The sequence below is a fragment of the Lucilia cuprina genome, chromosome 3 (genome assembly GCF_022045245.1).
Source record: "Lucilia cuprina isolate Lc7/37 chromosome 3, ASM2204524v1, whole genome shotgun sequence".
NCBI classification, from domain to species: domain Eukaryota; kingdom Metazoa; phylum Arthropoda; class Insecta; order Diptera; family Calliphoridae; genus Lucilia; species Lucilia cuprina.
In genome coordinates this window covers 5,779,289-5,803,153 of record NC_060951.1, presented here as the reverse complement: position 1 = coordinate 5,803,153, position 23,865 = coordinate 5,779,289, and the positions used below count along the sequence as shown (strand labels likewise).

The window sequence follows — 23,865 nt, the reverse complement described above, 5'->3', positions numbered from 1 at the left end:
ATTAGTTCAAGTAAAAAAAACACTTTTTAATAAAAGTAATTATTATTTTTCCACAAAAGATCAGCCGTACAAAAAAATTTCAACTATTCAGGCATAGAGTTACCAGATTCAATCAATTTTAGTGAAATTTCGGAAACGGTTACCGAGTAACCATTACGGCTTAACTGTTTAAAAAGTCAAAAAACACTTGGAAATTTTGAAAAAAAATTTAAATTAATACTTTATTAACTGAAAATAAAAAAATTACATGAATTTGATGCGAATATTGAAATGGTTACTCGAGTACTCGTTTGCAAAACTTTCAAATTTTGAAAGTTTTCTTTAAGAAATCTATAAATTTCTTTAAAACAATACAGAAAATGGGTTTTTAGTGAAATTTCGGGAACGATTACCGAGTAACCATTACACCTTAACTATTTAGTAGTTGCAAAATTTCTTGAAACTTCTTCTTTATTCTTTAATGAATTTACAATTTAACAAAAAATAAATAATTTATACAAATTTATTTCAAATATTGAAATGGTTACTCGAGTACTCGTTTGCAAAACTTTCAAATTTTGACAATTTTCTTTAAAAAATCTATAAATTTCTTGAAAACATAACAGAAAACTAAATTTTAGGAAAATTTTGCAAACGATTACCGAGTAACCATTACACTTTAACTCTTTAGAAGTTGCAAAATTCTTAGAAAATTTTAAAAATTCTTTAATGAATTCGCAATTCAACAGAAAATAAAAAAAAATTACATGAATTTGATGCAATTTTTGAAACGGTTACTCGAGTACTCGTTGATAAAACATTCAAATTTTGAAAATTTTCTTTAAAAAATCTATAGATTTCTTGAAAACATTACAGAAAACGAAATTTTAGGAAAATTTTGCAAACGATTACCGAGTAACCATTACAGCTTAACTGTTTAGAATTAGAAAAATTCTTGAAAATTTTGCAAAATTCTTTAATAAAAACATAATTTAACTGAAAATAAAAAAATTACATGAATTTGATGCGAATATTGAAATGGTTACCCGAGTAACCATTTGAAAAAAATTTTTTAAATTTTCAGATTTTTTGTTTTAAATAATTTTTTTTTTTTTAAATTGAATTTTTAGATTTGTTTATTGTTTATATAAAGTTAATTATTTATTTTATATACAAAACATATTACAAACAAACAAAACAATTAAAAATAAATTTGCTAAATTATAAATAAATTATTTAATTAATAAGTTTTTGTGAATTTGCGTCGAAAATTCAAAAGTAATTTAATGATTTTTTTTGCACAAAATTAAAGCTTTTTAACTACAAAATCTCAAAGTTATATATAATTAATGAATTAATGAAAATATTAGTCCCCGTTTTTTTCAATTATTATTACCAATTAAATAAACAATATTTTTTATAATTTTGCGACCATTTTCATGATTCAATAGATTCAAACAAGGATCACGTATCTTCTCCTCCAACAGTTTTAACAGTTCATTACGCAAACATTGTATCATTTCGGCAGTTTCATGATTATGTGCTTTTATAATAATCCAACCATCTTCCAAAAGAAATAGAAAATCACCATCATGTAATTCTATCTTTAAATCGGATCCTGCAAATAACACTAAAGGAACCAAAGGCAACATACTGCATTCACGTATAAAGATACGTGATGTTTTCACTTTTTCCTGATACACTAAGAAAGGAGACTGGAAATTGCCCACATCTGAGTTAACCGAGGACGGATGAATGGCCACATAACCATCCTCTCTCGTTTTAAAGCGTAAATCTTTGGCTGTAGCCATTTTGGGCATAGCACCACCGGCAGTTTGTATATAACTACGTTCAGGCGTTAAGATTTTCACTATATTCGGATAGAGCGAAGCACAGAGTAGAGATATAAGTAAACGATTATTGTCACCATTGATATTGAGATCAGAACCCGTTAATTCCAATATATTGTCATGGGCATTTTTACGTTTTCTAGGCACATTAATGGGAACAAAACCAATGGAAACTAATAGCTCTAGAAATTGATATTTTACTTCTGATATAGTTTGTAAAGTCTTCAATGACAGGAAATGCTCATCGGCATAATTGCGACTGGCAAAAAAGTTGCGTTTGGAAACCTCTAACCATTTCTAAAGAAAAAGAGACAAAAACCATAACAAGTAAATTAACAAATCATCCCAATTTCCCTTAAAACAACTTAGCTTACCTTATAAGCCAACAAACAAGTTAAATGATCACTGTTACATAAAGCATACTCTCTCTTACGTCTTTCCGCTTCGGCTCTTTTATTGAAAGGACTAACAAAAGGTGATTTGTGTGACAAACAGGCGGCTATAGTTAAAATACTATCTAAACATTGGAAAATAGCTCCAAACAACATTAGCTTGCCTATTCGCACATCTACCGGTAGGGCTGACAAATGATGTCCTAATGGCGTTAATTGCTGCTCTTCATCTAAGGCACCCACATCCTGTAAACGTGTTACAGCCGCCATAATATTCTCCTCGGTGGGTGGCTCTAAAGTCTGACCCAATACCTCTACCACATTTAAACCCTCAAAGTTGGGTAAAGTTTTAATGCGTAAAACCAACTGTTCCAAAGGCACCCTATGTATCTCGGGCACCGGTTGTGCCAAGAAATTATATTTAAAACGATGCTGTGTATAGAGATGTATACAAACACCAGGCATAACACGTCCAGCGCGTCCCTTACGTTGATTAGCATTGGCACGTGAGACATAAACAAGTTCTAGGGATTCCATATTACGATTCGAATCGAAACGTTTCTCTTTCATTAGACCATAGTCGATGACAAAGACACAGTCGTCTATGGTCACTGAAGTTTCGGCTATATTTGTGCTGAGAACAATTTTTCTTTTACCCTTGGGGGCAGGACGGAAGACAGCGGCTTGTTCTTCGCTAGAGAGAGTGGAATGTAGTGGTACCAGGATATAGTTGTTAGATCTGAAAGAAAATATGGTTATTATTGAAGGGATAAGAGATTACACTGGAGTGGTAAGGACTACATATAATGTGGCCAATAATCTAGCCTATAGTCTGACTATAGTCTAGTCTATAGTCGGGACTATAGTCTAGTCTATAGTCGGGACTATAGTCTAGTCTATAGTCGGGACTATAGTCTAGTCTATAGTCGGGACTATAGTCTAGTCTATAGTCGGGACTATAGTCTAGTCTATAGTCGGGACTATAGTCTAGTCTATAGTCGGGACTATAGTCTAGTCTATAGTCGGGACTATAGTCTAGTCTATAGTCGGGACTATAGTCTAGTCTATAGTCGGGACTATAGTCTAGTCTATAGTCGGGTCTATAGTCTAGTCTATAGTCGGGACTATAGTCTAGTCTATAGTCGGGACTATAGTCTAGTCTATAGTCGGGACTATAGTCCAGTCTATAGGCGGGACTATAGTCTATTCTATAGTCGGGACTATAGTCTAGCCTATAGTCGGGACTATAGTCTAGTCTATAGTCGGGACTATAGTGTAGTCTATAGTCGGGACTATATTGTAGTCTATAGTCGGGACTATAGTGTAGTCTATAGTCGGGACTATAGTGTAGTCTATAGTCGGGACTATAGTGTAGTCTATAGTCGGGACTATAGTCTAGTCTATAGTCGGGACTATAGTCTAGTCTATAGTCGGGACTACAGTCTAGTTTGTAGTCGGGACTACAGTCTAGTTTGTATTCAGGACTATAGTCTAGTCTATAGTCGGGACTACAGTCAAGTTTGTAGTCAGGACTATAGTCTGAACTATAGTCTAGTCTAGAGTATGGACTATATTCTAGTCTTAACTATAGTGTAGTCTAGAGTCTGGACTATAGTCTATAGTATAGTTTATAGTTGGGCCTATAACCTAGTCTATAGCCGGGACTATGGTCTAGTCTACAGACGGGAATATAGTCTGGTCTATAGAGGGGACTATAGTCTAGTCCATAGACGGGTCTATAGTCTAGTCTATAGCCGGGACTATATATAGGGACTATAGTCTAGTCTATAGTCGGGACTATAGTTTTGTCTATAGTCGGGACTATAGTTTTGTCTATAGTCGGTACTGTAAACTAGTCTTTAGTCGGGACTATAGTCTAGTCTAAAGTCGAACTATAGTCTTGTCTATAGTCGGGACTATAGTCTATAGTCTACACTATAGTCGGCACTATTGTTTAGTCTATAGTGGGGACTATAATCTAGTCTATAGTTGGGACTATAGTCTAGTCTATAATCGGGACTATAGTCTAGTCTATAGTCGGGACTATAGTATAGTCTATAGTCTTGTCTACAGTCGGGACTATAGTCTATAGTCGGGACTATAGTCTAGTCTATAATTGGGACTACAGTCTAGTCTATAGTCGGGACCATAGTCTAGTCTATAGTCGGGACTATAGTCTAGTCTATAGTCTAGTCTATAGTCGGGATTATAGTCTAGTCCATAGTCTTTCAATTCATTTTCAACACTCACCTTGGTCCAAACATTGAACTATCACACAAAGCCTCATGAACACTTTGAATTTCCTGTAGACCAGGTAAAAATATCAAAATCGTACCCTCACGTGGCCAATCATGTTCACCCTCAACCACATATTTCAATACAGATTCTATTAGTTCTGGATTAACTTTCATGGGTTCCATAAGATAAATCGATTTACAAGTTTTCTTGGAATAATCTACAGAGAAATATACAAACATTAAGAGATATGTGTTAACTGAAATAAACAACTTATGCTAGAACTATATACATACCACTGTATCTAGCATACATGGCAGATAAGTTTAACTTTTCATCTTTAATCTTAGTGGGTGGAGCGATATTTTCCGCTTTAATATCCGCATATTCCATTTCACGCATTAGTTCATCCTCCTCTTTCTTATTCACCTTACGACTGTATTGTGAATCACATTCCATAACAAAATCACTACGTTCTAGAATATCTTCTAGAAATAGCTGTTCTACGGGGAAGGTACGACCGGGTATATCTAATACTGGTATTTGACCAAAATAATCGGAGAATAATTTGGCATTTAGAGTGGCAGACATGAGTATAACTTTAAGATCGGGTCTTAAAGGTAAAATGCGTTTTAATATCATGAGTAAAAAGTCCGATTCTTCACTTCTTTCATGCACTTCGTCCACTATAATGTGTGTCACCGAATCGAGTAAAGGTTCAGAGGCCAAACGTCTTAGTAAGATACCAGTGGTACAGAATGTAAGACGTGTAGCTGAAGATATCTTATTCTCTAGACGTATTTGATAACCCACCGTTTGACCTATTCTTTCGGCTCTTTCATCAGCCACTCTTTCTGCCACACCTATGGCCGAGAGTCTTCTAGGTTGTGTGCATATTACCTCAACATGAGGCATTTTTTGTGAGTTGTCTAGTTGGGAGGCTTTGAAAAACCAATTGTCTAAAATAAATTGTGGTACCTGAGTAGATTTGCCACAACCCGTTTCACCGGATATCACTAAAATCTGTGATGTTTCTAGCAGATTAAGTATGTCCAACATTTTCGAAAAGGCCGGTAGGTTCTGCCTTGAACACATCATTTTCTTATAGCGTTCATCTTTACGTTTTTCCATAAACTTTTTGAGCAATAAACGATCTTCTTTCTCTAAAGAATCTAAATCCTTTTTAAAATTATCTCCCCGGGAGGTTAAACCCTTTTCATAGTGTGTAGGTAAAGGAGCTAAATCCCTGATATTATCTTTTTCCTCTGTGGGATCTTCCACATAGAATAAAGACTTGTCGGGCGAAGGAAAATGATCACTATGTAAATCTATACTATTGGACAAACTTTCATCCATTTGCAAGAGTTCCGATATGCTAAAAACACAAGGTATACCATCGGCACATGACTCTTTAGCTTCTTTATATAATTTCCTAGCTATTCGCAGTCTTACCTCGGTGGGAATGTCGTGACAAGTGGTTTTCAAATAGATATAGGGAGCCTCATAGGGATATTTGGTTTGTGGTGGAAATCTTATTTCCAAATAAAAACAATTATCATCATTTTCTTGCAGTTTTTCTTTTTTCGTTGTTTTATCCTCATTGACAATTTCCGGTTCGGGTCTTATGTGGGCAAAACGGCATTTATTGCCAAATTTACAGGTACCATCCTTATCAAAGTTACGGCATCTGGGCGGTTCTTTGGGTTTCTTAAAGTTTGCTTTAGCTTTGGCTTCTTGCTCGGCTTTTAAGGCAGCTTCTCTAGCTTTACGCACTTCCGAAGGACTATGCAACAGTAAATGATCTATTTTGAATTTTAAACTCCATACACTGTTCTTTTCCTTTTCCTCAAAAAGTTTGTCATAAATAGATTCTAAAGCCTCCTTCTCATCTTGTCGCATATCCAATAATTCCTGTTCGCTTATATCATGCGGCAAAGACTGTGAAACATTACAGCTTTCATCTTCGGGCAGGCGCATATATTTGCGAAACAACAGCAGCAAAGCTTTGTCAGTATCACCCTCACAATGATCATAGGCTTCGATACAGTGCGTTAAAGCAAAACCATAATTTTCCAGCTTTAATAAAGCATAACGTCTTAAACGTTGTTCCGGCTGTTCCATAGTTTGTGAACCATCTGCTGTCGGTGTCTTAAGGGAGGAAAAATTCGTTACTGACTGCACTATTAAAGTGCCACGATCTTCCCAATAGGATTTTTTCATTCTCCCACCACGATCCTTATACTTGCTGGCATCGTCTAAGCGAAAATCATCACCATGTATAGATTTCAAGGTTTCCATGCACATTTTCTGGGATTCATCACTTAAACGCAAAACTTGCATTTCGGTTTTTAAAGCCACCTTAGGGGCCGCCACCTGGACGGGTTTATTGCTAAAAAAAAACACAATTAAATGAGAAATTTATATGAAAAGAAAACTAATTCCTTAAATTGCTTACGTTGCTCTAGCATCGGTTACGGGTCGTAAAAAACAATCGTCTATTAAACGCTGGGAATCCTCATCCATGTTGTAAGTTTGCTGTTTTTTTTTTTTGATTAATTAATAAATAATAACTATAATTTTACACAAAAACTTGTGAAATTATTGAAAATAAAAAGCTTTTAAAGGAACAGAAATAATTTCACAACAATAAAACAAAAACTCCGCACAATAGCAACAACGTGCCCGTAGTGGTAATAGCAAACTACAAAGTTACTTAAACTAAGAGAAAGAAAGGCGTTAATTAAAAATCTTTATTAATAATAAAATTTTGTTAATTTTCATTTAAAAAAATTAAATAAATTATTAATAAATTTTATAATATTGCAATTTATTTATATAATTTTATTTATTTTTTTAATTTTCTAGGTATTTTCTATGTGAAATTAAAAGCAACAGGTGAATTTGCAAACGGCGTTAAAAACATATTTGCCTACCTTGTTGTTTACAGCAAAAATTTTGTTGTTGTTTGTTGGTATTTTTTTTTTAAACAGCTGTTTTTTGTTTACATTTTAGTAACAATGAAGCTAATTGGAAAAAGTTGAAAACTCGCTTAAATAAGAGATTTTTCTTATAAAAAACCCTGTAAATCTATTGTTTGTCAGCAATGACTCGAAAACTTTTTAATTTATTTAGTTTTTTAGTCCATATAGAAACGTTTCCATGAAATAGTGTAGTTTATAAATTAGTCTTTTAAATACATTCTTATGTATAATATATAATCAATTAATTATCTAATCCTTGTAATTTTTCCATTTACAACATTTGCTTTAGTAAGTTGCGCATTTATATATTAATTTATTCCTTTTTACCTACACACACACATTCATAAGCTTTTGACATTTCTCTTTATTAAATCTACACGATTTAGTTCTCGCGCAAATTTCATACGGTTCGGTTGTTTAGAAGAAGTATCTTAGTGTTTTTCTTAATTTGCAAAGAAAATAATAAAGAATATTTAAATATTTTTGCATAAAAATATAGTTAAAGTCTAGTTTTATAGTTGTGAAAAGAAGTTGTGTTAAAAAACTAAAAGAAAATATACGAAAACATGTATGAAAATTTGTTGGAAATTTTGAGCCGGTTGTTGTTTTCTTTTAACCAAGCCGTTCGTAGCGTTTGTACAAAGAGTGTTAAAGTGTTAGTGAGAAATGTTAAGAAAAAAAAGAAAGCTTAAAAAAGCAGAGCAAAATAAGAAAGAAAGAGAAAGCTTAAAGAAAATATAAGAAAAGAAGGAATGTAATAAAAAAGAAGGAATGTGTAAAGTTGTTTAATATATCATTTCCTTTTGTTGTTTTTGTTTTATTTTACTAAGAGAGTGTTTGGTCCAGTGCTGTTAAGTGGAAATGTTAATGTAAATATAAAAAGTAATGTAAATAAAGCCATATGTTAAAAATGTAAATAAAAATTAATGAAAAGGAGATATGAGTGTTTTAAGAAAAAGTCGGAGAAAATAGAGAATGTTAAGAAAAAAGCAGAGTAAAATAAGAAAGAAAAAGAAAGCTTAAAGAAAATATAAGAAAAAGAAGAAATATAACAAAAAAGAAAGAATGTGTAAAGTTGTTTAATATTAAATTTTCTTTTGTTGTTATTGTTTTCTTACTAAGTGAGTGTTGGTTGGTGTTAAGTGCAAATGTTAATGTCTATGTAAAAAGTAATGTAAATAAAGCCATATGTTAAAAATGTAATTTAAAATTAATGAAAAGGAGATATGAGTATTTTAAGAAAAAGTCGGAGCAAATAAAGGTGAAGAAAAAATTTAAACAAATTAGGAAATCAGCGGCAACGGAAATGGAAGTTATTAATCAAAGTAAGTAAAACTTTTCTAATACATTAAAAAATCAATGTTTACACTTCTATTAAAACACCAAATGGTTGTAGTCTTTGCTAATTATAATAACAGGTTATTGTCTTTGATGGTTTAAATAAATCTAAACATGTTTTGTTTTTTACTTAGAAAAATTTTCAAATTTTTTTTATAAGTAAAAATAAAACAAATTACTTTTTTTTAATAATTTTTCAAATATTTATTTATTTTTCTTTTTTTAAAAATTTGTTCATATTTGCTCGTTTGTTATTACAATTCAATGTAATATTTGTGTATAATATTAACTAAACTAAACATAAACTACAAACTAAATATTGTCTTGTTTATCTTAAAAAATATATATTTGGCAATTTTCAGGAAACAAAAATTATACTTAAAACTAACATAACTAACATAACGACAGTGACTGTCAAAATACTATAAATTTAATTAAAACATTCACAGTGAATGGTTGGCCTAGTGATACTGATACAGAAAGAGAGAGAGAGAGAAAGAGTGAGAGAAAATTATTTAAATAAAACTAGTGTGTCATTTGGTAAACTAGAAATAAAAAGAAAAAAATGTATAATGATGGAATCATTTATCCGTTTTACGTGGATTAAAACCATCCGGCATGCTTGAATTACGTTGAGCTTGTGATATTTGCACTATGCGTGAGAGTGGCGAATGAGTGCTAGTGTTTGAAGGCCTTGCTGGCAAGGGCAACAAACGTGAGGAGCTGGATGCTGAAGATGTGTTTGTGGGTGGACTTATTGGTGCTCCATCCGGGGAGGTGGCCAAGGGTGAGGGCCTTAATGATAAACGTCTTTGCAGTACGGTTTGTGAAGGCACTGTTAAGCCGGATGGCTTGTTTTCTATTGTATCTGTTGCCGTATTAATGTTTACTCCCGGCGGAGGTGCCTTGCCGGGGGGAATTTGCAAGGCGGTGGGCCTAACACTAAAACGTCGTTTAAATTTACTCTGTGCTGAAGTTTGGGCTGGAGTAGCCTGCTCACTGTAACTGGGTGGTGGCTCTTGTATTTGTACTGTAGATAAACGTCTTCTGGTCAATATATTATTGCTATTATTACTGGTTATGGAAGATTGATTTAGCTGCTGGCTAGTCTGAGGCAATGTACCCACTATTGTGGATCTGCGGGCATATAAACGATTGGCAGCTGCCGCCTTAAGAGTGGCACTATCATTGCCAAACAACGAGAGTATGGGGGGCAAAGGTAGCGGATCATTGGCACTAGTGCTGGCTTTACGTTTCTTCTTAAATATGCCCGATAGGCCACCGCTGGATTGAGTGGCCTGATTGGAAGCTTCTGTGGCCTCATCTAATACCGCTTGGGTGTGAACCACTTCCAAGGCTCTTATTAAATCAGCCAAAGTGGTATTTTCCAAAACATCCATATCCTCATGGGAGGTATTAGATAAAATACTGGGTCTTCTATGGGCATTGGCGGCAACGGGGAAAAGGCTGCCTCTACGTTGTGGTGGCAGTACCATGGCCGAGGCTGTACTGCCTCTACGTTCCGTGTTAAATAGGCTGCCTCTTCTTTGGTTGAGCACTGCAGCTGAGGGTGGAAATAGACTGTTTTTGCGTTGAGCTAAAGCGGGATTTTGGGCGAAGATCGAATCACGACGTCTGCGTGCTGCTCCCACTGGAACATTTCTTTGATAAGAAGTATTGGAGACAACATTGGATTCTGGCAAATGACCATTGGATTGCTTATTAAGACTGCCCTGTGAGGGATGCAACTGGGAAACAGCAACAGGTTGACCATTACGGAAGAAGGTGGGACTGGCATTGGCAGTTACTGTACTATAATAATCCAAAGGTGGTGTTTGACGTTGCATAAACTCTGGTACACTAACCACTGAGAATTTACGTCCATTAGCCTTTTCAATATCTGCTCCGGAAAATTCTGCTTGCGATGACCTTTTCTTAAATGGCAACAATTTGCGGAAACCATCTGGCATAGAGAATTTCTTAACTCTACTGGGTTTACGCTCAACTTCCTCCGCCTCATCCATATCCACACGATAGTCCAAGGTGGGTAAACCGAAACTGCTGCGATAAAGATTTTCACGATCACGATCCATTTGACGACTTCTAACATTAATAGCCTCTTGTATTTGATCATTGTCACCACTCCAAGTCCATTCATTGTGGCCCGCCACGGTGGTACGTCTTACCCTGGGCTTGGGATTGAGATTAAAGTCGGAACAAGCGCGTCCTCTAGGACGAGGCACCTCATTAGCCGGGAATGACCATTCACTGGCCAATATCTGAGAATCACTAAAGCCATGATAACCACCATACATACTGCTAGCACCCAAAGTGGTATCCTCATCTTCTACGGGCGGCTTGACGGCCGCTAAAGCACCCACCACTTTAGCCAATAAACCGGTAGTTTGTCTAAAGGCTTCGGCAGTTTCAAATGATTTTTCACGATCGATGCGATTAAGTTCGGTATCGGAAGAAGCATGTACCATAAAGTTTGCAGCTTCGGCTCGAGCCTCCACGACATCGTAACACTCGGAGAAGGCTCGCTTGCGTCTGGGTATGGGTACAGGATCCACACGATACATGGTGAGTTCGGGGCAAGAATTGGAACGATGCAGAGTTTGGGCAAACTCTTCTTCATCGGTATAGACGGGCTGGAATAGGAAGAAGAAGAGTTGTGTAAGAAATTAGGATAGTTAGAAATAGTTTACGAGAATGTAAACTAAGCTTTAGTTCAGAACAATAGACTAGAGTATAGTCGAGACAATAGAGTAGACTATAGTCCAGACAATAGAGTAGACTAGAGTCTAGACTACGGACTAGACTATAGTCCAGACAATAGACTAGAATATAGTCCAGACAATAGTCTAGACTACAGACTAGACTATAGTCTATACTACAGACTAGGCTATACTGCCTGCTACAGATTAGACTATAAATTAGACTTTAGTGCAGACTATAGTATATACTATAGACTAGACTATAGCCCAGACTGTAGACTACACTATAGTCCATACTACAGACTAGACTATAAGCCGGACTACAGACTAAATCCTAGAATACAGACTAAACTATAGTGCAGAATATAGTAAAGATTACAGACTATACTATAGTGCAGACTATAGAACAAACTAAAGACTAGACTATAATACAAACTATAGACTAAACTATAGATCGATACTATAGATTTCACTATATTCCAGACTACATTGTAGTCCAGACTATTAACTACACTATAGTCTGGACCCTAGATTGGACTATGGTCCAAACTACAGACAGTCTTAGAACGTCTTCCAGACAATAGTTCATATTATAGATCAAACTAGACCATAAACCAAACTTAAATCTTGTCTATAGAACATTCCATACTCCTTACTATAGACTAATGTCAAAAAATTCTCGTTATAACGTTAAACATATAATTAAAGGTTGGCAACACGTCATTTTTACACAAAATCCTAAAACAAGTTGCCATGTGAATAATATTCTTAATGGTGTTGCCATACATTAAATTTAAACACAATTTAAAAGCGCTGTTGCCATATTGCATTTTTACATTGAAATTGTCCTCTTTTCCTTCAATTCATATAATTTATTGCAATTTAGTGTTTTTATTCAAAAATTGTATTCGATTTTTTAATGTTTTTAATTATATTGATTTAATTTTTGTTAATAAATCAATACTTACACTATAGGAACCTTCCTTAAGGACTTTGCTAGTAAAAAATCTAAGAGTAAGTATAAAAAGTTGTTTTTAGTGAACAGAAAGAGATATGAATTTGTATATTATTCAACTTAAGATTGAAAATATTAAAAATCGAATAAATTATAATCCCAATAAACAAAAATGGTGCAAAATCCCTTAAAATCATATTGCAAAATATATAAAAAAACCCAATATTAAAAAGAAAACATTAAAAATTAAAATAAAATTGAAAAAAAAAATAAGTTACAAACCCCAACATAAAATTAAAAAAAAGTATTTAACTAAAAACACTAGTTAGTTTTAATAAATATTTACCTTAAATTTCATTATATATAACTCATTCAGTATACGTCTCAGATAGCCCACATCTTTGGTAACTCCACTCCAAATACGATTTTGTGTAGCTTTAATATTCGATGATAATTGCTGTTCTAGCTGGGATAATTTTTTACTTTGTAAACCTCTGTAATATAAAAGGGGAAAAGAAAGGAAGGGAAAATGTGTTATATGCCAAATAATGTTTTGGATTGTAGGGAAAAGTGTAACAGAAAATACTTAAACATAACCTTAAAAACTAATATATATACATATGTATGTATGTAATAAATTGGTAACTTAAATAAAAATTAGGAGAACTAAATATTAGTCTAGTCGATAGTATAGTTTATAGTCTAGTCTATGGTCTAGTCTATAGTCTAGTATATGGTCTAGTATATAGTTTAGTTTATAGTCTAGTCTATAGTATAATCTATAGTCTAGTTTATAGTCTAGTCTATAGTCTAGTCCAAAGTCTAGTCTAAAGTCTAGACTATAGTCTAGTATATAGTCTAGTCTTTGGTTTAGTCTATGGTCTAGTCTATAGTCTAATCTATAGTCCAGACTGTAGTCTAGTATATAGTCTAGTCGATAATCTAGTATATAGTCTAGTATATTATCTAGCCTAGAGTCTAGTCTATAAACAAGTCTATAGTCTATCCTTTAGTCTAGTCTATAGTATAGTCTATACTCTAGTCCATTGTTTAGTCTATGGTCTAGTCTATAGTCTAATCTATAGTCTATTCTATGGTCTAGTCTATAGTTTAGTTCATAGTCTAGTCTAAAGTCTAGACAATAGTCCAGTCAATAGTCTAGTCTATAGTCTAGCTTATAGTCTAACTTATAGTCTAGTATATAGTCTAGTCTATGGTCTAGTCTATGGTCTACTCTATGGTCTAGTCTATAGTCTAATCTATAGTCCAGTCTGTAGTCTAGTATATAGTCTAGTCTATAATCTAGTATATAGTCTAGTATATTATCTAGCCTAGAGTCTAGTCTAGAGTCTAGTCTATAGTTGAGTCTATAGTCTAGTCTATAGTCTAGTCTATAGTCTAGTCTATAGTCTAGTCTATAGTCTAGTCTATAGTCTAGTCTATAGTCTAGTCTATAGTCTAGTCTACTCTAAAGTCTAGTCTAAAGTCTAGTCTATAGTCTAGTCTATACTCTAGTCTATAGTCTGGTCTATAGTCTAGTCTATAGTCTAGTCTACTCTAAAGTCTAGTCTAAAGTCTAGTCTATAGTCTAGTCTATAGTCTAGTCTACAGTCTAGTCTATAGTCTAGTCTATAATCTAGGCAATAGTCTAGTCTATAGTCTAGGCAATAGTCTGGTCTATAGTCTAGTCTACAGTATAGTCTACAGTATAGTCTAGTATATAGTCTAGTCTATAGTTTACTTTATAGTCTACTCTAAAGTCTAGTCTATTGTCTTGTCTAAAGTCTAGTCTATAGTCTAGTCTATAGTCTAGTTTATATTCTAGTCTATAGCCTAGCCAATAGTCTAGTGACTAGTCTAGTATTTAGTCTAGTCTATGGTATAGTCTAATATATAATCTCATTTATAGTCTAATCTGTAGTAGTCTATAGTATAGTCTACTGTCTAATCTATAGTGTAGTCTATAGTCTGGTCTATAGTCTAGTCTATAGTCTAGCCTACCATCTAGCATATAGTCAAGTTTATAGTCTAGTCTATAAGGATTCATTTAAAACTATTCTGCCATGTGTTTAGTGGAAAGATTGACAGAAAGGTTAGTAAGTAGTGCTACCATATTGTAGTTATTAAAAACCGTAGAAAATGCAATAATGCTGCCATATTATTATTAATTTAATTCGTAAATTTCCCAAAAAAGGAGTGTTTAAATAAAATTTTGCAAACGCAAATAACACTTGGAGATTGCTCTTAATTAAAATAAACAAGTTAGTTTTCTCTTTTGATTTGTTTATTAATTTTGCAAAAAGTTTGTTTTTGTTTGGAACATTTTTACAATCTCAAAATGTTGCCATATTATTTTCACGTGTCGAAAGGCTGATTAGCTGAGTAGTATAAGCATACAAATTAAATAATTCTTAGTAATAGTAGTAGTAGTAGTTACTAGCCCAGCAAAACATTGCTTTATAACATGTTTTTAAATAAATAATAACTAAATTGTTTATTTAAGACTCACCTTGTTATGAATGTCATTATCATCAATAGATAACCCAATGAGAATATAAACCAGACTATAACAAATATCTGATAAACCACAAACCAACCGCCAAACTCCTTAGGCTAAATAAATTAATAATAAAAAACAAACAAACACAAAAGAAATTGATAGAAATTTATAAACAAATTTAAAATAAAAACAAATTTTTATATTACCTGTTGTGGCTGAAAGGTGGGTACATAATCACCAAAACCTATGGTTGTGGTGGTAACATATGAATAATAAAATGCCAACGCATACGACCAACCCTCAAAATAGGAAAACACCCAGGAGGGTATTAACAAGAATAGAGCAATTCCCGGTACTAGAGCTATTAATATAGTAGAGATTAAACTTAATTGCGGCGGCACATAATGTTTGTCATTTGACATTTTGTACTTTTTATAACGACGATAAATAGATTGAAACTGAAATTTTTAAAAAAATTAAGAATTTTGCAAAAAAAAGTATTCTTTTGAACAAATTAATATTTACCGTATTGCCAAAATATTCACCTAAACCGGCGAATAATATACCATTGACTGGTATACCTATCACAGAATATACTATCATTATCATGCGTCCTAAGGTGGTGGTGGGTGCGATATTACCATAACCCACCGTGGAACAGACGGTAAAGGCAAAGAAGAAGGCGTGATAAAAGGTCCATTTAAAATAGGGTTCACCTTCATCTGCGGTATGTGCCGTTACCGGTTTACCACAATAATCGGTAATACGTTCCAAAATTTCATTTTGTGTTGTGACGTTTTTGTCTTCGAGTTGATCGATTAAATAAGCTGAAAGAGAGGAAGGGAAAATTAACGATTAAATAAATAAAACAGTTTGTCGAACAAGTTATTAGAATTATAGATTAGACTTTAGTCCAGACCATGGACTAGATTATAGACCAGATTATAGACTAGACTATAGACTAGTCTATAGACTAGACTATAGACTAGACTATAGACTAGACTATAGACTAGACTATAGACTAGACTATAGACTGGACTATAGACTAGACTATAGACTAGACTATAGACTAGACTATAGACTAGACTATAGACTAGACTATAGACTAGACTATAGACTAGACTATAGACTAGACTATATACTAAACTATAGACTAGACTATAGACTAAAATATAGTCCACACTTTAGACTAAACTGTAGTCCAGCTAAACTATAGTCCAGACTACAGTCTAAACTTAAGTCCAGACGGTAGACTAAAATATATTTCAGATTGTAGATTTAACTATAGCCCAGACCATGAACCATGACCAAAATATAACCAAAGACTATAGATCAAACTCTTGACAATAGTCTAGATTCCCATTCCCTTAGCTCAGCAATATTTTAAGAGACACTCAAATTTGCCAGGGTCAATAAAATATATACATAAGTGATATGTGGAATGGAAAAATTTGTTTGTTCAACTTTTAATGACTCAATAATAGATTAAAATTTAATGATTTTTTTATCAAGAAAACCGAACCTACCTTACTGTTATTCGATAGATAACATACATACAAACATATATGTATTGCCCTTAATTTTATATTTAGTTTTGAAAATTTTTGTTCACAAGGAATTAAGTTATCTTTAAAAAGCATATCAAAGATTAAGATTTAAAAAGGTATATATTTGACAAACTGGTAATAATTGGATTTTGTTTTAACAAACAGCTGGAAAGTGTGTGATGTGAACATAAATGAAGTTATCATGTCTTTAAATTTCAAGAGGTTTTTTTAAAGATTACAGGCATACATGACTTTAAATAAAAGAATTTCATACGAATTGAAGGAAACAAGTTATAAATAAAGACTTTGGAATGTTTTTAATAACATAGGAATTGTTTAATTGTTTTCTGTCAGTGTTTTTGTGTGCTGAGTTGCCAACTTTATGTTTATACTTTGATTGATGTTTTTTTCTTTACTTGGCGTTGTTGCTTTTTAGCAATTTACTAACTTGCGTTATTAATTAGATCATTTATTATAGACAATTTATAATATAAATTAACACTTATTTTTTTAAATAGCTTTTAGAAAACCCATAAATATTGGCAAAAAATTAACAAAAAAAGAAAAAAATTTTAATAACAATTACAGCACACTCAAACTCGTATTGAGAAAGCTTTCAGTTTAACAAAAGAAACGCACGATTTAAAAAGTCTGTTTAAAAAAAAATAAAAGTTATTTTTTTATATAAATCACATGTGTTCTTTTTTTTAAACATAAAGAAAATTCCGGTCTTTTTATTAATTTTTGTTATTTTCAAAAAAAAGAGGAAAATATTTACAAATGAAAACAAATAAATAAATATTTAGTCTTATAATTTGTTACAAAATTCATTATATAAACATTGTTTTTTAAATGTTTATGTTCAAAGTAAACCTTAATTTTAGGTTGAAATTAATTAGAAAGCATAACAACAAACTTTTTATTATTAATATATATATAGTTTTACATCCCTGCTGTAAAATGTCTTGTTTTGTTTTGATTTTAATATGGCAGCTCTTTTACACATACTTTTCATAAGTGGTATATACTAAGTTTTACATCCCTGCTGTTAAAAGTCCTGTTTTGTTTTGGTTTTAATATGGCAGCTCTCTTACTCGTACTCTTTCTCTCTCTCTATCGTAATAAAGTTGCCATATAAACTGTTGTGATTGATAACAAAGACAACTATAAACAAACATATGTTTACTGTTTACAAATAAATGAAACTACAACCAAAAATAACAAAATAAATATCAATTATTTCCAAGACATTTTCTTTTATTAAAAAAGTATTAACACAAAGTTGTTTCTTTTTTTAATAAATTAAAAGTCACCGCTTTTTGACAATTAAAAATAATTGAACTTTTTAACGCTACTAAATCATTTTTCTTAATCAAATCTAACTTAAGCTGAGATTTAGCTTAAAACTTTATTAATATTTAAGAAATTAGTCATACACAAACAAAAAAAGTTGATCTTTTAATACCTCTGCACGAATTAATTTTGTTTGTATTTTACTTTTTTTTGTATTTGAAAATTATCATCATGACAAACAATGATGTTTAAACATTTCACACATTTGTTTAAGTCTGAGTCTGATAAAATGATCTTCAATCAAGCATGAAAATACTGTACACAACAAAATCATTAAATAAAAATTAAATTAATTTAACAAACACACTAGATAAAGAAAAAAAGCTCATGTAAATGTACAACTATATGTGTCAAAAGCAATCCGGAAATTAAGACGAACAAACTATAAAACTCCCGCTGTCATGTAACGGGTCAAGCTTTAGACGAATTGTCTGTTGTTGTTTTTTTTTATCAAACGGCCATTTATTTTTGAATGTCAATGTTTTTGTATTTGTCACTAGTATTATTTACAATTTGACATTGTCATGTATATTACATTAATTGTTTGATATCTGCTGATCACAAGCGATGTAGAAGAGTGATAAGATTAATTGTGAACAAAAATTAGGTGTGTTTTGCCTACAAATTAATTGTATTATTACATATAAAAATTTATATAATTTTACATTTATAGGAAGTGTTTAGTTAAAAAAAGCTCTCAGATTATAGGTCAATGTTTAGTTTGGATTAAAATGTGCAATAGTCTGTAATCTGGACTATAATCTGGCCAATATAGACTGGTATTCAGTTTAGTCTGATATATAATAAGGTTTATCGTCTGATATGTTGTTCTGATTTTAATCTGGTCAATAGTCTGGATTATAGTCTAGTCTATAAACTATTCTATAATCTAGTTTATAGTCTAATCTACAGTCTAGTCTATAGTCTAGTCTATAGTCTAGTCTATTGTCTAGTCTATAGCTTAGTATAAGTATAGTCTAGTCTAGTCTATAGACAAGTCTATATTCTAGTCTATAGCCTGGTCATAATGTAGACTATACTATATATAGTCTAGCCTATACTCTAGCTTAAAGTCTAGTCTATAGTCTAGTCTATAGTCTAGTCTATAGTCTAGTCTATAGTCTAGTCTATAGTCTAGTCTATAGTCTAGTCTATAGTCTAGTCTATAGTCTAGTCTATAGTCTAGTCTATAGTCTAGTCTATAGTCTAGTCTATAGTCTAGTCTATAGTCTAGTCTATAGTCTAGTCTATAGTCTAGTCTATAGTCTAGTCTATAGTCTAGTCTATAGTCTGGTCTATAGTTTAGTCTATAGTTTAGTTTATAGTCTAGTCTATAGTCTAGTCTATAGTCCAGTATATAGTCTAGTCTATAGTCCAGTCTATAGTCTAGTATATGGTCCAGTCTATAGTCTAGTATATGGTCCAGTCTATAGTCTAGTATATGGTCTAGTTTATAGTCAAGTCTTAGAATTAAGCAAAAACCTTATCATAAACTTACAATGAATTCTCGCACGATCCTTTTGATCTTCTTGTATTTGTTCAGCCTCCAGACGATGTTCGATGTGATAGTAAATACTAGCACCAAACATTAAATAGGATATATAGAAAATTAACAATAAAATCCAACGTTTTGGCGACATCATTCTATGCTCCCTGTGGCCACTTACAGTGGCACCGGAATGTTGTGAACACTCGGAGAAATTATTTATAGGATTCGATGAGGCAGAGTATTGAGGTGGGGGTTGTTGTTGTTGTTGTTGAGTTGGTTGAGGTGATTGTGGTGCGGACGTTTGAACGTTACGATCAACACAATCACGTCTTAAGGTAGTGGTAGTTAAGATGGCAGGTGCTCTGGGATTGCGGGTAAAGGGTAAATATATATTAACCATGTTTGTAGATATTTGTTTGTTTGATATTTTTTATTAAATTATGAATTTATTTTAGCATTTGTTTAAATTTGTGGAAAAAAAAACGTTTGAAATTTTAAAAATTTGTTGGGTGATTTTTAAATTCCAGCAAAAAATCACGTTTTTTACTGTTTCACGGCTGTTTATTAACTGAATAACTTGACTAAAAACTTAAACAATTTCATTAACGGTTATATTTATTAAAAAAATAAGGTTTTATTGTTTTTAGGAATTGTTTTAGTTTAAATTAAAAAAAACGAAACAAAAACAAAATTTAAACAGTAATCATATCAATAATTCAGTTATCTGACAATAAAGTACAAAATGCCAATTAAAAAATTATTAGTTTAGTAGCGCTAACAAAAAAAATACGACATTGTTTCGTAAAATAGAAAAAAAATTATAAATTATAAAGAAACAAATCTTAATCTTTATCAGAGAAAACACTTGTTAAAGAAAACAAACAAACACACACCACAAATAGAACTCATCAATTTTGTCAAGTATATATTCTTGTTTTTTGTTGTTTTCTAAATGATCGTTATAAATTAAATACTTTAAAATAGTAATTTCAAAATATAGCGTAAGAGTTTTAAATTTATTCTATTACAATATTGTTTATGCGGTTATGATAATATAACGGTAAAAAGTTTGCAAATTCAAACGCATTAAAGACATGTTTGTGCAAAAGGTAAACAAAACAATGATAAGAGAGTATGAATGCTCTTTTACTTAAGTTGGCAACGCTGCCTTAAGGATTATGTTTAGTAAATAAGGTTGCCATAAGCAGTTTTCATTAATTTTAGCGTTTTCACTAGTTTAAAGCGTTTTATTAAAGGAAATCAAATAATTTTTATTTATTTTGCTTTTTTTTTAACAAAAACACATGTTTTAAATAAATAATAATATAATTTTAATTAAAATCTTTTACAATTAACACATTTCTATAAAAATCCTCTTGTTTAATTAAAGTTTTAATTAAAACTTATTATTTTTTCTCTTTGGCTTTAAACCTTTGATGTTTTTAAACTATTTTCTTTTAATTATTAAAGCAATTGCCTAAAAAAAATCTGCAGTTTTTTCCAACAACTAGTTAAATTAAAAAAAAAACCTTTTCGCCCTCATAATTTCTAACGCTTTACAAACATACAACACAAATGTTTCATTTCATTTGCTACAATATATCATTAACAAATATTTAAACAAATAATTAATTAAAAAACCAAGTATGTGATTGCTAATAAACCAAATGACAAATTCCATTTCTGTTGAATTAGTGAATGACGTAGTAAGATTCTTTTATACCTATTGAAAATGAAAGACAAACCCCAAAAATTTTCGATAATTTTTTATATAAATATTTATTTGCTGCAAAGAAATTGAAGAAATTATAGCTGATTTACAACTTTAGTACATTTTTTCTCTACGGAAATATTTTTTATTAAAATAAAAAATTATTACATATGTTATTTATTATCATCTCAAGTGTTTTTTTTTGTATAATCATTATTTATATTATCATAAAATATTTCAAATAAATTAATAAAATTATCTTTTAAAGTGTCATCTATAAACAAATCGAAAAAAAATCAGGAGAAATTCTTGTCAATACACTTGGGTATAAAAATCGAGTGCAAAATTCTCACGGTTAATTAAAATGAAAACAGCACTAAATTGGAATTTAAACAGATATACTATAAACCAGACAGCACTATACACTAGTCTATAGTTTAGTACATAACCTAGTCTATAGTCCAGTCAATAGTCTAGTCTATAGTCTAGTCTATAGTCTAGTCTATAGTCTAGTCTAGTCTATAGTCTAGTCTAGTCTAGTCTATAGTCTAGTCTATAGTCTAGTCTATAGTCTAGTCTATAGTCTAGTCTATAGTCTAGTCTATAGTCTAGTCTATAGTCTAGTCTATAGTCTAGTCTATAGTCTAGTCTATAGTCTAGTCTATAGTCTAGTCTATAGTCTAGTCTATAGTCTAGTCTATAGTCTAGTCTATAGTCTAGTCTATAGTCTAGTCTATAGTCTAGTCTATAGTCTAGTCTATAGTCTATAGTCTAGTCTATAGTCTAGTCTATAGTCTAGTCTATAGTCTAGTCTATAGTCTAGTATATAGTCTAGTATATAGTCTAGTCTATAGTCTAGTCTATAGTCTAGTCTATAGTCTAGTCTATAGTCTAGTCTATAGTCTAGTCTATAGTCTAGTCTATAGTCTAGTCTATAGTCTAGTCTATAGTCTAGTCTATAGTCTAGTCTATAGTGTAGTCTATAGTCTAGTATATAGTCTAGTCTATAGTCTAGTCTATAGTCTAGTCTATAGTCTAGTCTATGGTCTAGTCTATAGTCTAGTCTATAGTCTAGTCTATAGTCTAGTCTATAGTTAGTCTATAGTCTAGTCTATAGTCTAGTCTATAGTCTAGTCTATAGTCTAGTCTATAGTCTAGTCTATAGTCTAGTCTATAGTCTAGTCTATAGTCTAGTCTATAGTCTAGTCTATAGTCTAGTCTATAGTCTAGTCTATAGTCTAGTCTATAGTCTAGTCTATAGTCTAGTCTATGGTCTAGTCTATAGTCTAGTCTATAGTCTAGTCTATAGTCTAGTCTATAGTCTAGTCTATAGTCTAGTCTACAGTCTAGTCTATAGTCTAGTCTATAGTCTATAGACTACACTAGAACTTATATTGAATTGATATTGAACTAAACAATAAATCTGGAACTGAAATAGAAATGAATTGATCTAAAACTGGAAAAGAATTGACCATAGATCTAGAACTAAAGCAAAATTAATGTATAACTAAAATACAATTGATAAAGATTTTAACTCTAAAATTTATTGACGTAAATTTTCTATTAATATCGAAAATTTTTTTTTTGTAATTATTTCGATTTCATTTAGTTGCCATACAAAACAATCAACAAGAGCCCCCAAAACAATTGTATGATTAAATTAAAAGTTCAACATAAATTTCCAAAAAAAAAAAAAATCATAATATAAACAACATGTGAACATTAAATTTATTGAACTTATTAACGATCACGTTTTCTTCATTCGCAATTTAAAGAAAACCACAAAATAATGTCATAAATCAAAGTTTAATTTAAAAACAAATGCCGGTTTATTTTTTTTTAGCGATCATAAAAATAATATCACAAAAAAATAATGATTATTTTAAGAATTAATAGTAAATAATAATAAAACCAATAATTAACTTCCTAATCAGACAGATTTAACTGGTAACTACGAGGTTACAAGTAATACGAAAGAAATTATCAATTTGATAAATATAAACGACTAATTTTTATTTTTAGCCAAGAAATATTAGTAGAAAAATATCATTTTGTTGAACCAGCCCCAAAAAATAGTCATAAAATGATTTTAGTAGACATGACTGAAGTTTATTTCTTCAGCCGTGACGCATGTAAAATTTTATTATAATGTCATAAATAGAAAACGTATTATGAAAACCCCACACTTAACATTAGTTAATAGTAATTAAAATACATAATATCCTTCCAGCGGTTTATTTTTTTACTACTAAATAGGCAACACTGTGCAATGTTTACATTCTTTGTTGCTCTTCTTATTTCATAATTGTTGTTTTAATTGCAAAGTGTTGCCAACTTAGTGTTAATTAAATATATAGCGTAATTGTTTTATAATTTCTTATAACTTTTGCTACACTTTCTTATCAATTGCAACAAAATTTATAATATATTTTTTTATATATTAAATACAGAGGCTAAGGTTAAGCTGATTGCATAAAAGTAAAAGCAGTTTTGAAATTGAAAAAAAACATACATTTTCTTTTAATCGCTTTATTGATAATGCAGTAATAGAAACATTTTAATGATGTTGTTTTATTTGTTTAATTAATAAACAAATAATTAAATTTTATTGATAAAATAACAAATTTTATTAAAATTGTAAAAATATTAAAACAAAATTGGAAAGGTCAATTGTTTAGTAACAAATTGTTGAAGTGCTTAGAAAATTGATATAGAACTGAACTAGAATTGAACTAGAACTGAACTAGAACTGAACTAGAACTGAACTAGAACTGAACTAGAACTGAACTAGAACTGAACTAGAACTGAACTAGAACTG

At 31.3% G+C, this 23,865-nt stretch overlaps 2 protein-coding genes across 2 annotated transcripts in view; both read right to left on the bottom strand.

The window, feature by feature from the left end:
• Positions 1 to 1,286: 1,286 nt before the first annotated feature.
• LOC111689171 (putative ATP-dependent RNA helicase DHX57) lies at positions 1,287 to 7,188 on the bottom strand. Its single transcript, XM_046945995.1, has 5 exons — positions 6,912 to 7,188; positions 4,753 to 6,845; positions 4,472 to 4,676; positions 2,204 to 2,960; positions 1,287 to 2,126 (listed from the first exon to the last, which is right to left on the bottom strand). Exons 1-5 carry the CDS (start codon positions 6,977 to 6,979, stop codon positions 1,362 to 1,364), a joined length of 3,888 nt encoding a protein of 1,295 aa, XP_046801951.1. The 5' UTR covers positions 6,980 to 7,188; the 3' UTR covers positions 1,287 to 1,361.
• Positions 7,189 to 8,963: 1,775 nt separating this feature from the next.
• The window catches only part of LOC111689170 (open rectifier potassium channel protein 1), a 24,866-nt gene continuing 9,964 nt past the window's right edge, over positions 8,964 to 23,865 (bottom strand). The window contains exons 2-7 of the mRNA XM_046945558.1: positions 19,346 to 19,698; positions 15,473 to 15,774; positions 15,154 to 15,405; positions 14,957 to 15,060; positions 12,794 to 12,941; positions 8,964 to 11,426 (exon numbers count right to left, since the gene is read on the bottom strand). Of these exons, the coding sequence (XP_046801514.1) occupies positions 9,357 to 11,426; positions 12,794 to 12,941; positions 14,957 to 15,060; positions 15,154 to 15,405; positions 15,473 to 15,774; positions 19,346 to 19,490 (3,021 nt within the window). The 5' untranslated portion in view covers positions 19,491 to 19,698 and the 3' untranslated portion in view covers positions 8,964 to 9,356. The remainder of the gene's footprint in view (positions 11,427 to 12,793; positions 12,942 to 14,956; positions 15,061 to 15,153; positions 15,406 to 15,472; positions 15,775 to 19,345; positions 19,699 to 23,865) is intronic.